General features: G+C 43.6%; 2 protein-coding genes and 1 long non-coding RNA gene across 9 annotated transcripts in view; 2 read left to right on the forward strand and 1 right to left on the reverse strand.

The window, feature by feature from the left end:
- Window positions 1-1,623: 1,623 nt before the first annotated feature.
- LOC134171532 (uncharacterized) lies at window positions 1,624-5,662 on the reverse strand. Its single transcript, XR_009967659.1, has 2 exons — window positions 5,578-5,662; window positions 1,624-4,064 (listed from the first exon to the last, which is right to left on the reverse strand). It is a non-coding gene; the product is annotated as an uncharacterized LOC134171532 (long non-coding RNA).
- Window positions 5,175-12,587, forward strand: part of POC1B (POC1 centriolar protein B) — a 65,374-nt gene continuing 57,961 nt past the window's right edge. For 2 of the 7 annotated variants that reach the window (XM_062633818.1, XM_062633828.1), the window contains exons 1-2: window positions 5,286-5,395; window positions 5,589-5,673. In XM_062633818.1, the coding sequence (XP_062489802.1) occupies window positions 5,381-5,395; window positions 5,589-5,673 (100 nt within the window). In that variant the 5' untranslated portion in view covers window positions 5,286-5,380. Of the gene's footprint in view, window positions 5,396-5,588; window positions 5,674-12,018; window positions 12,043-12,587 lie in introns of those variants that run through there. The other 5 variants (XM_062633789.1, XM_062633798.1, XM_062633847.1 and 2 more) reach the window with 4 other exon arrangements.
- GALNT4 (polypeptide N-acetylgalactosaminyltransferase 4) lies at window positions 6,153-10,630 on the forward strand. The gene has a single exon (XM_062633777.1). The coding sequence runs from the start codon at window positions 6,175-6,177 to the stop codon at window positions 7,924-7,926; it is 1,752 nt and encodes a 583-aa protein (XP_062489761.1). The 5' UTR covers window positions 6,153-6,174; the 3' UTR covers window positions 7,927-10,630.

Consider the following 12,587-nt stretch of genomic DNA (forward strand, 5'->3'; position numbering starts at 1 on the left):
GAGAGGTTTACATTTAGCGCAGCATGTGCTACAGCTGCAAATCACTATGTCAGTATTTTTACTGTGTTGTTTGGGTATTTAGTGAGAAACATTAAGGAATTTAATCCCTGTAGTCATTAGAAAGATAGGTATCTTTTACACAAAAGTATCTAATTAAAAGGAAAAAAAAAGTTTGGATAACACACCCACTTTTATACAAATTCTAATGACTTTAAGACAAGTTTTTTGGCAGAGTAATTGTCACTCTTGGCTTCTAATCCAGATGGTTATTTGTTTTAAAGTGCTGGTTTTAAATTTTGCTGGTTTTACATGTTTCCCTTCAGGCAGTTTGAAGTTCTTTTATTTAGCCTTCAGTACAAATACAATCTGTTGAGCAAGGAAAAATCTCAAATATCTATCAGCTACAACTGATAGGTAAATCTTATCTGATCATCTTCGTGGCCCTCCTCTCCCCCAGTTCTAACAGGTCTCTTGCATAGGGACCCCAGAGCTGGATGCAGTACTCCAGGTGGGATAGCACCAGAGCACAGGGGCAGGATCACCTCCCTTGACCTGCTGGCCACATTATGTTTTACACAGCCCACTATACAGCTGGATTTCTGGGCTGCAAGCACACACTGATGGCTTATGTCCAGCTTCCATTCACCAGTACCCCCAAGGGCTTCTCCACAGGGCTGCTCTCAGTTCATTCATCCCTTTGTCTATATTGGTACTGAGGACTGTCCCAACCCAGGTGCAGGACCTTGCACCTGGCTTTGTTGAACTTCATGAGGTTTGCATGCACCCATTCCTCAATCCTGTCAAGGTCCCCTGGGTGACATCCCTTCCCTCTATCATATCAATTGCATCACTCAGCTTGGTGTCATCCACAAATTTGCTGAAAGTGCACTCAATCCCACTATGTCATTAATGAAGTTATTAAGTAGTACTGATCCCAAAACAGACCCTTGAGGCATACCACTCATTAGTGATTTACATTTGGACACAAAGACTGCAACTCTCTGGGTGCGACCATCCATCCAATTCCTTATCCATTTAATAGTCCATTCAGCAAATCCATATCACTTCAATACAGAGGCAAGGCTGGTTTGGGCAACCTTACTAAAGGCTTTACAGAAATTCAGGTAGATGACATCAGTTACTCTTCCCTTGTCCACTGGTCCAGTCACTCCACCATATAAGGCCACTAGATCACTCATGATTTACCCTTGGTAAAGCGTGTTGGCTGTCTCTAATCACCTCCTCATCTTCCATATGCTTCAACATAACTTCCAGGTGGGTCTGCCCCATGATCTGGGGGAACTGGTCAGCAGTTCCCAGGGTCTGGATGTGCTATTCCCTTTTCTCCAGTCACTGTGGACTTTGCCTGACTACCATAACTTTTCAAATATGATGGAGAAAGGCTTAGCAACCACACACATCAGGACCCCAGGATGTTTCTTAGACTACAAGTTTCTTAGTCTGTAAGCAACATCATATACCAAATCATCCTAACATTTCAAATCTATATGTACCTACTTGACATCCTTTTCTGTTTTCTTGCTGCAGTGGGCAAACAGGTTTTAATGGGCTGTTGATAAGAAAATACCAACAAAACCAAAAAACCCGACAGTACTGCACAAGTTACTTTACAGTCTCAGTATTTACTTTCATAACCATTTTGATGTAGGAGAAAAAAGGTAGGATCAGAGGTTGGAAAGGTGCCAGGGGCATAAGGTATTATGGGTCTACAACTGCAAGACAGCCTGTAATTAAACCCTTGTGCCCTGAGACTACATTCTTCCCCTGCATGTAGGTGGATGTGGATGAATAATCGACATCACGCTAGCAAACCGTATCTCACACTCCCCTCTAGTGCCCACGGCGCACCACCGCCTGTTCGGGTTCCCCAGCCCGAGGGCAAAAGGCCTCTCCCGGGGTCTGAACAGCCCTGCTGCTAACACAGCTGCTCCCAATATGATCCCAGCAATTAAAACTGGGGCTGTCGGTTTTATTTTGAAGCAGGTTTAACACGGAGTAAAAAGTCCGCATTTTAGATATGACAGAATTTTAGCTGGGTTAGTATATTACCTTTGCACCTTGTGCATATACACTGTATGACCTCAGTTATCACCAAAGCACATGTGATCAGTGTAATTTACTTACATGCACAAAGGGTACCAGGTTTTTCTAAGTGTCCTTGAATTCTACATGTACTTCTACTAGGTCCTTTCCCACAGTGACCATGCAGCCTGCAAGAACCTTGAGTTAGAATCTTAAAGCGTTTCTCCGTATACATGGTTACTGTTTGGTCATCCATTACCTTAACTCAGTGTCCGAGAAAAAACTCCATAGCTGCTGAAACAACAGCTTACTGAGACATGATGCCTGGAAGATGTTTTCTGAGGCACCATTTATCATTGTCATCACAGCGCACAACAACTTAATGCAGTAGATTGCTCTTCCCTATTGTGGATCACTTATTCTCAACCTCAAAAACACAATGCCAACTCATAATTGCATTAAATTACTAGGACTTACAATAATCTTAATTCTAAAAATAAAATCTATTCATGTTAATCAGAAAAAAATAATCAGCATAAAAACTATACCTGCCAGCTTTATAACTGCAGTCATTACAGCTAATTACATGTCTGCGCCAAGGGAATACTTTGCTTTCTACAAGCATCTGGGAGTCTTCAAAACACTGGCAGGTAAGGAGAAGCAGCATGGAACAGACTAACTTTGTAAGCCCTGCAATTTGAGAAACACTATTCCAGCAACTTATAGAAAGAAGGATGCCACCCTTTTTTTTCTCGGTAATCACAGTCCATTCTTTGCTTTATACCTATCACCTGGCACTTTATAATTCAGGAGTTCTGTGGGCTGGTACAGATTTCAGTTTATTGCTAGCAGCCCAAAATGAATAAGGGATGCTGAGCTGCTGGTACTGTAGCAGCTGTGAAGAAGGAAAAAGGAAAAAGGTTCAGCATGACTGGGAACTGTCATATAGCTCAGCTTGCAAATAAAGTAACACGTGCTTCTGTCCTCTTGGTTTTAAGGAGCTTTATGAACACATCTGAACCTGAGAACATAAGGTGGCAGAAATACTGAGATACCATAATACACAATTACAGCTGCACAGAGGGGAGTTTTGGGAAGGATAGAATAACTTAAGATCACTCAAAATCTGGTAGTAAACCTGCTTCCCAGAGGGACAGGCTGTCTCCCTGCTGAGAGGCATCATTTACAGCTGATAAACTCTAGGAGAAAGATAGCTCAAAAAACAGCTGAGAAACGTCTGGAAGACTTCAGTTGTGGTGAAGAGGACAAGTGAATTTAACTAGTTAACATACTGCTCCTGCAATAGGGTAGTATGGCGGTACACTTAAGTCTTTTCAGTACCAACTTTTTCAAATGCTACCTTTTAGGTAGTGATAACCAATATCAGGAGCTAACATAAAGGGAGTGAGTTGTGTAGGAAAAAGGGAAAAAAAAGCCACCAAAACCAACAAACCAAACCAAGAACAAATAATCACAGAATGGTTTGGGTTGGAAGGGTTCATCTGGTTCCAACCTTCCCTGCCATGGGCAGGGACACTTTCCAGTAGACCAGGTTCCTCAAAGCCCCATCCAACCTGGCCTTGAACACTGCCAGGGATGGGGCAGGCACAACTTCTCTGGGCAACTTGCTCCATGGCCTCATCACCCTCACAGTAAAGAACTTCTTCCTAATGCCTAATCTAACTCTACTCTCTTTCAGTTTAAAGCCATTCCCCATGTCCTGTCACTACATGCCCTTGTAAAAAGTCCCTCTCCAAGATTTCTTGTAGGCCCCCTATAGGTACTGGAAGGCTGTTACAAGGTCTCCCCGGAGCCTTCTATTCTCCAGGCTGAACAAGCCCAGCTCTCTTAGCCTGTCTCCACAGGAGAGTTGCCCTCAGATAATCTTAGTGGCCCACCTCTGGACTCTCTTGAGAAGTCCACATCCTTCTTGCATTGGTGGCCCCAGAGCTGGAAGCAGTAATAATGACATAAAGCTTTCATTAGGTCCAAATTAAAGTCAATGTGTCTTGTCCCACCACCTATTTAAAAAAAACCCTTCCTTTTATATTATGAAGTGGTAAAGGCAAATACTCAGCCTGCATAAAACCAATGTGGCTAGCAGATTTTCATTGAAACCTTCGTATGTTCTTGTTGAGATAATCCTGTTTTTTTCAGCACTTTTAAAATTATTATTGAAAATGTGCATTTCATGGTTAAATAGTTGATTTGAAACTGTCCTGTAACCGACGAATCTTATATGTTGGCCTAATTACTGACCTGATTCTGTAGATGTAAGAGTTTAATGTCAGATGAAACTGTAAAATGCAGACTGGATTTAAAAAAAAATTAAAGGCTAATTGTAGTATGAATTACTTCTTCATGAGCAGTTGCATATTGAACGGCAGTTCTGCTATCACAGCCCTCCCTTTTGCTAACTGATGTCAACCCTGGTTCTACTAGCTCAGCTATTGGAGCAGCACTTTTGCAGCAAGATCGGTTCCCTTATCTAGCACGAGTATTCACAGCACTGCTAATGCGAACCTTTCTGTGTTGGACTGGCTTTTTTGTTGCTGTTGTTTGGGGTTTTTGAACAGCTCGTTGTACTTTACTAGAGCATTAAAGGAGTGATTACAGACAACTCTGTAGGATACAAATGTGAATGCCGACTTGGAAATCTAGAAAGTATTAATGGGCAAAGAATCAACTGGGAAAAAAAGACAAAGAGACAAACTACCTAAGGTAATGTAATACAAAATCAGTCTGAGGTGCTAAACAGAGCTATCCTGCATCAATTTCCCAGAACCACAGCATAATTAGGGTCGGAAGGGACCTCTGGAGATCATCTGGTCTAACCGCTGCCAAGGCAGGGCCACCTAGAGCAGGTCACACAGGAACACGTCCAGGCAGGTTTTCAACGTCTCCAGAGAGGGAGACTCCACAACCGCCGCGGGCAGCCTGTTCCAGTGCTCACAGTATAGCAGCTCTTCCTCATGGTGAGGTGAAACCTCTTGTAAGTCACAAAACCGAGGTAAGATCTCCACTAGCTTTGAAGGCGCTGCCTCTTCATGTTTGCCTCCGGCTAAACTGCAGTAAGAGGCCTCAGGCACAGCGGCCGCCGCCATGCCCCGAGGGTGTCACTCCGCGGCCCTACGCCTTTAAGAGGGAGCCGAGCACCTACTCTGCAATGTGCGGCCCCGCCCCGCGCGGGGCGCCTGGCGAATGGGCGACTCGAAGGACGCGGCATTGGCGGTGCGGATGAACTCGGGGCTCTGCCGGCCGCGCCTGGAGCGCGGGGTGTTTGACGGGCTGCCGTGCCGCTCCGGCACTGCCGTTCTTGCGGCGCCCCACTCCGCCCATGGCCTCCGCGCTGGTAAGGGCTCTGTCCCGGGCACGGGCGGTCCTCGGGTGTCGCCCGGCGCCCTTCGCCCCGGCGGTGGGAGCTCTGAGGGTGCGGGGCCAGCTCGCCGCCCAGCTTTTGCTGCGTGCGGGACGCTAACGGCTCCCGAGAGGGGGGTGCGGGGGGCGCCCCTCCCGGAGGCTGACGGTACGCACCCTCTCCCCAGGAGGACCCTGTCTTGATTCGGCCCCTCCGAGGCCACGGAGCGGCGGTGACGGGCGTCGCCTTCAACGCAGACGCCGCGGGGCTGGGTGAGTGCTGAGGGCCGGGCGCTGTTTATCTTTCAGAGCGGAGCAGTTCGCTTTCTCCTTCCTCCTTCTCCCCCTCCTTCCAGCCCGGAGGCGCCGGGCAGTTCCGGGCGCAGGTCCGGGATGGGGGCTGGGCGGGCTCCCCCGCCGGCCGGGCGGGCCGAGGAGTCTCTGCCCCTTCCTTAAGCGACAACTTCTAGAGCAAACCACAAGGCGGGAGGAGGGGTTTGTCCCGCGGCGAGAGAGGAGGAGGAGGAAGTAAGTGAGGGGAGGGCCGAGCCCGGAGGGGCGGGGGGCTGCTTCGTGCCGCCCCCCCCCGCCGCTGCTGCTGTCCCGGTCCCGCCGCGGTACCCCGGGAAAGCTGTGGGCCCGGCACCGGAGGAACGGGCTGCGAAGGAGGGAGGAGCCCAGAGCTGCAGCCCGCTCCGTCCTGGGGGCGCGGCGGGGAGCCGGCGCTAGTTCACGGAGCTCCTCTCTACTAGGAGCTGCTGTTAATCGCCTACCATGAGGATCCGTCTGGCGAGAAGATGGACGTGGGTCCGCAAAAGCTGCGTGTTTCTTGGCTTCTTGATGGTCGCTTACTTTGTGGTCGAGCTGTCGGTTTCTTCCTTCGGTGCTTCTCTCGCCGGGGAGAGCATCACCAAAGGGAAATGGGAGAGGCGCTTTTCTGACAGAGCAGAAGAAGCTGTGGATTTGGCTCGCCCAGTTTATGACAAATCCGCGCCTGATCCTTATGCCCCAGGAGAATGGGGCAAGCCCTCTCGCCTGCAGCTGAGTCCTGAGGAAAAGAAACAGGAAGAAGATCTGATTGAGAAGTATGCCATTAATATTTATTTGAGTGATAAAATCTCTCTCCACCGGCACATTGAAGATAATCGGCTGAATGGGTGTAAAACTAAGTCTTACAACTACAGAAAACTTCCCACAACATCTGTTATAATCGCTTTTTACAATGAAGCCTGGTCAACGTTGCTGCGGACAATACATAGTGTTCTTGAAACATCACCTTCGGTGCTTCTAAAAGAGATTATACTGGTAGATGACTTGAGTGATAAGGTGTATTTGAAGACTGAACTTGAAAAATACATAAGCACTCTGAAAAGAGTCCGTTTGATAAGAACCAACAAACGAGAAGGATTGGTTCGTGCACGCTTAATTGGCGCTACCTTTGCAACTGGTGATGTCCTCACGTTTCTAGACTGTCACTGTGAATGTGTGTCTGGCTGGCTGGAACCACTGCTTGAGAGGATTGCTGAGAACGAGACTGTTATTGTTTGTCCTGTCATTGACACCATTGACTGGAAAACATTTGAATACTACATGCAGACAGCAGAGCCCATGATTGGAGGGTTTGACTGGCGTCTGACATTCCAGTGGCACTCAGTGCCTAAACATGAGCGTCTCAGGCGCAAATCTGAAACTGACCCAATCAGATCCCCAACTATGGCTGGTGGCTTGTTTGCTGTCAGCAAGAAGTATTTTGAGTATCTGGGTACCTACGATACAGGAATGGATGTCTGGGGAGGGGAGAACTTAGAACTGTCATTTAGAGTTTGGCAGTGTGGAGGCATGTTGGAAATTCATCCATGCTCCCATGTAGGTCATGTGTTTCCAAAGCGTGCACCCTATGCTAGACCGAATTTCCTTCAGAACACAGCACGTGCTGCTGAGGTGTGGATGGATGAGTACAAAGAACACTTCTACAACAGAAACCCTTCAGCAAGAAAAGAAAACTATGGGGATATTTCTGAAAGAAAGATACTAAGAGAGCGTTTGAAATGCAAGAGTTTTAACTGGTATTTAAAGAACGTATTTGCTGAGTTGCATGTACCAGAAGATCGTCCTGGCTGGCATGGTGCTATCCGCAGCACGGGGATAGCTTCAGAATGCCTTGACTATGTCTTACCAGAACATAATCCTACTGGGGCTCACCTTTCTCTCTTTGGATGTCATGGTCAGGGAGGCAATCAATTTTTTGAATACACATCAAATAAGGAGATCAGATTTAACTCTGTAACTGAGCTATGTGCTGAAGTCCCTGAGCATGAAGATTTCATAGGCATGAGAAGCTGCCCAAAAGATGGCTCTCCTGTCCCAGAAATTATTATATGGCATTTCAAAGAAGATGGGACTATTTATCATCCTCATTCAGGGAAGTGCCTTACTGCTTATCGTACGACTGAGGGGCGTGCTGATGTGCAAATGAGAACTTGTAATGCTGCCGATAAAAATCAGATTTGGAAATTTGAGAAATGATCACTGCTGGTAGTACAAATTGAATGGACTGTAATCTCCAGGGGGTTTATGTGTGTGAGCAGATAGCAATTTTGGTTGTATTCCAAGGTATACAGTTATGACTTCATAACTGAACTTCACATCTGAAGACATTACACACTACGTGTTTGTAGTGGTGTAAAAAATATATTTTCTGTGGTGAACTGTGTGGAAAGCAGAAGTAAATACTGGGGTTTAGTTTCTAAATCACTGAATACAGATCTAATGCCTTTTGGTTTTGTGAAATTTTGATCTATTGTTTTCTTACTTTGTCTTGATTATGGTAAAACAAGGGCTTTTGAATGGACTGAGGAGGGATTTTAATTCTTAAAAAAAATTATGCACATTACCTTGTAGGTTTAATGTTACATGAAAGTAAAGAATCTTTACTTACCAGAAGTTCAGGTTTTTGAGGTGGAATTAACTGACCTGTGTTGCAGGTACATGATAACATATGTGTCTAATACCCCAAGTAATGCTACAGTAGCATGCAATTGAACCAACATTGATGTAGAAAGTTGACCTTTGAGCCTTTTTTGTATCCTGCAGTTTTCTGGGAGTTTACATGCTCTTAAGGGTTTCAAAGTGACTGCTAGCTATACTGCAATGAAGAAAAGGAAGGCTTTTTTAGTAGATGGGCTTTGGCACTGCTTTGCAGTCATGCACCTGTTCTGGAAAACATAGAAAAATGTGGTAGCAGTGGAACCAAGGGCATGCTGGTGGTACTACAAATGGTAAGAAATAGGGATGACTGCAAATAAGAATTCTGTCTAAAGTTGACAAAAGAAAACAAGCACAGAACTGCATTAGCTCCTGCTGTTTCTTGGCTATATATTTAACATTTATGTTGCCTTTGTGTAAGCTTTCCCATGTTAAGCCTGGCATCCTAGGGACACATAGCTTATGTGACTAAGATTGGACTGGGCTTTGAGCAACCTGGTCTAGTGGAAGGTGTCCCTGCTTGTGGCAGGGGGTTTGGAACTAGATGTTCTTTAAGGTCCTTTTGAATCCTTAACTATTTTATGATTCTGTGACTATATCATGTATACTCTTTTTGTCTGTTAGTGAGGTAGAGGAAGGAGACAGAAGAAAACTTGGATGGTTTTGTTTTGCGTTATATATTTTGGCATCAGCTTTAGGTGGAGTTTTGAAATAACACGGCATATGCCACCTCTTTCTAGTTGCAACAGTACCATGGAAGGCCTTGAGGGAGGCTGGGAAGCTGAAGGTCCTGAAATGAGGGGAGTTGAAAAGACAAAGGGCAGCTTGGAGCAAACCAAGATTTGTCAGTTTGGTGGTTCAAAGAGCAACTTATTTAGAATGTTTTCTGTACACTGTTACGCTGACTTTTGAGGAATATTGGTTCTTGAATTGTGTCACTAATCTGTTTGAGTGTGGTTATAGCCCGTAGATGGAATCAATATGTTGTGTACTTGGAGAATTAAAAATCTTGTGTTAGCTAGTATCTGTGTGTTTTAGCTTTATGTGATTCAAGTTGAACGCCTTCATATTTTGGGCATTCCAGCTTTTTTGATTACTTTTCACTGAAGTGATTAATGTTCTTCAGTAGCCACAGTGTAATAGCTCTTGACATAGGACTGGTAGGTAGCAACTTGAGCTAGTATGCATAAGAATCTGAATACTCCAGGAAGGTAGTAGGTGTGCGTTTGCTGCAGGTCTTAGTAGGTAGAAGGGTTAAAAGGGAGAAGTGAGACATGGAATAAATGAAGATTTTCCAAAAAGAGTAAAGCAGCAGTAAATTCAGATGGTTTTAAAGAGTTGAGAGGTTTGGGTGAAAGCAGGCTAAGGTAGGAGGAGAACAAGAAGAAAATTTAGAGGTAGCATTGAATCTTGGTAAAAAAATGCTCTCCACTGTGTGGCATGAGCTTTTTAAGTTGATAACTTATTTTTAGGAGGTTACTTGCAGTTTGATTTTTTTTTTTTTTTTTAAAGGGAATCTCTTTACCATATAAGGGAGGCATTCCTGAAAAATTCCATTCTGCTCTGTAGCAAGGAATTCTTTTGTGGACCTACAAGTTATGAACCATTTATCAAATTTTAAAAGGCAGCCAGTCATTGTGTACTGGGGGCAATGAATTACATAAACTATGTGCTTTTGTGGAAAGCTTGCTGTAGACTGTTACACTCAATAGACATGACAGGAAAAAGGCCTGGGTTCTCCTACATGGCAGAGCATAAGTTGTATGTGCAGTCCATGTTTCCTCAGATGAAAGTAATTAAACGGTGTGAATATAAACTATGCAATGTTTATACAATTAACTTTTTTAGCACTTGGCAAAAACTACATTTCATATGAAGAGCTACCTTCATGTAACAGCTGACATTCAAAGTGTTCCTTATCTATTTAAGCAATAATTCTAAGTAAATCTGCCTCTTGACCTTAACATTTCAAGTTCCATTAGTTCTGAACCTAGCTGCAGCAATTCTACAGAAATGCTCCAGTCCAGTTGTTTTACATGTGTACATATTTCTGGAAAATCTGAAACTGTGAAAGATTTTCTATTCTGTTAAGACTTTGAAAATTTTGGAAACACTTGTATATATTTTAAACTACTGATTTTAAGTGACTTAAAATAAATTGAATATAAACTTAACACTGAATAAATGTGGGAGGGTTTTGGAGTTTCTTTTGAAAAAATAAATAAAATTCAGAATGATAATTAAATGTTGGCTATCATGCTGACTCTTTTCAGTTCTCTTCCACCTGTGTAACTACATTCAGCGTAAAATAGAAATGGCTATGAACTTGAAGTTACAGGAGTTTATTAAAAGTTCCTTGTAATTTATCCACTGTGCTTACTATTCCAGATTGGCTCCTTTGATAGAGGTTCAATTAGTAATTGTTTTCCTCCAAGTAGGAAATCTTGCAAATCACTATTAAATGTGTTTGTACTGGGACATTACACCTTATCACACTGAGATTTGCAGAGTTCCTGTTAAATGTGTGTTTTGGATTGGTGGTGGTGGTTGAATATTTACACACATACATCACTTACACAGTCTTGTACTGCATCTGACCTGTAATTCTTGCACAGGGTTAATTATATTGGAGTGTATCAGTATTTTGCTATGGAAAAAGGGTGACCAAGAGGTACATTTAGCTGTTAAAGCCTGGCTGAGTATGTCTCTTCTGATCTGTGTGCAGCTTTCATATAGTCAGTACTGTGTGGCATTGTGAGAAATGGGGGTGTAATGATAATTCTATATTGTGGCAACTTGTGTCTTTGTATGTACATGTGTACATCTGAAAATGTATGCCATCAGTATTCACAACTTATAAATTGAACTTTGTTTCACTGCTAATACCATAATTTTTTTTTTCATGGCATATACGAAGCCCAGATACCTGTTTAAAGAACCGCAGCAAAGCCATGCGCAAACTTGGCCTTTGCATAAGGCTAAGGCTATTCTTTGGTGTTCAATTCTGTTATGACTTATCACCAGAAAAACAAATTAGCTACTGATGCGTCAACTATACTTGGGTGTGTACAGAAAACCCTGACTTTAAGAAAGAGTGGCAGGGGGGTGGGGAGAAAGGCACTGAGTTTATAAAATAGATTACATTTTAAATTGGAGTCAGCTCAGACTTTTCAGCTTGCTTTCTAGTTATGTTTTGCAGTTGATCAAATATTTTCATTACTAGAGGTGAAAGACAATTTGTCTTTGCTGTAAACTTGATTCTAGTTATGTCGTGGTTTCTCCGAGGAGCAAGTGCAACAGACCCATTTGTGGTATGGCCCATCCTAAAGAAATTCTTCTGAACCTGTTTCTTTTGTTTCAATTCCAGTACTTTAAATTAGCCCTGAAGATCTGTTGTGGACCATTTACTGGTGGTCTGGTAATTGAAAGTTGGACTGTAGGTTGGTGGTGTACTTAGCAGGCACTGGCAGCTCATCAACTGGATCTGATCTGCACTGCTGTAAGATCTCATGTGAAATCTGCCCTGGATGGTCCTTGTTCTACTCCTTTTGAACATTTAAATGCATAGACAACGTGAACTCAAGAAAAATGCATAAAGGATTGAGGAGCAATCCTTAAGATACTCTGCTTGAGAAAACTGGGGAAGCAAGCATTGCTGTAAGTAGGGAAAAGCTCTTAAAATGGAATAAAAAGAGAAACAGAGAAGTTTATTTAATAATAGTAATAGTGTATTTTTCATGAATACAACTGTTTTTAAGATCAGTATTGATAATGGAAATGACCGCTGGCAGCATTATTGTCCCATATAATTTAGTGCCTACGGTTAGCTAAGATAAAATATTTGCTGTTACAGTACAATACTTAGGCATTAGCCATATGCATCAAAATGGATTTCAGCCTACTTGAAGGGGGGTATAGCTTGTCTTGGCTGAGGCTTGTTAAGGGTAAAGGGTCCTTGTTTCCCTGGCAGGATAGGGCAAAAGTTGAATATAGATTCAGAGTTTTGTTTTAGACTTCCTTTGTCTGGATTAACAACATGAGAGAGGGGTACAGATACAGTCATATCAGCCCATGTGCCTCAGGAAAATAATTCCGCAACAGGTCTGTCAGTTATTCCCTCTTTCCTGTGCAGCACCCTTCTGTCTTCCGTCACCCCTGGACTGCGGTCAGTTGGACTGGAACTGCAGTATCGGAGATACTAG

Source organism: Pezoporus occidentalis, unplaced genomic scaffold, assembly GCF_034315485.1.
Source record: "Pezoporus occidentalis ecotype Australia unplaced genomic scaffold, CSIRO_AGI_Poc_V1 ctg112, whole genome shotgun sequence".
Taxonomy (NCBI): Eukaryota; Metazoa; Chordata; class Aves; order Psittaciformes; family Psittacidae; genus Pezoporus; species Pezoporus occidentalis.

What these genes read in the sequence shown, in the direction of transcription:
- GALNT4 (XM_062633777.1), top strand. Translation starts at nt 6,175, where the DNA reads ATGAGGATCCGTCTGGCGAGAAGATGGACGTGGGTCCGCAAAAGCTGC.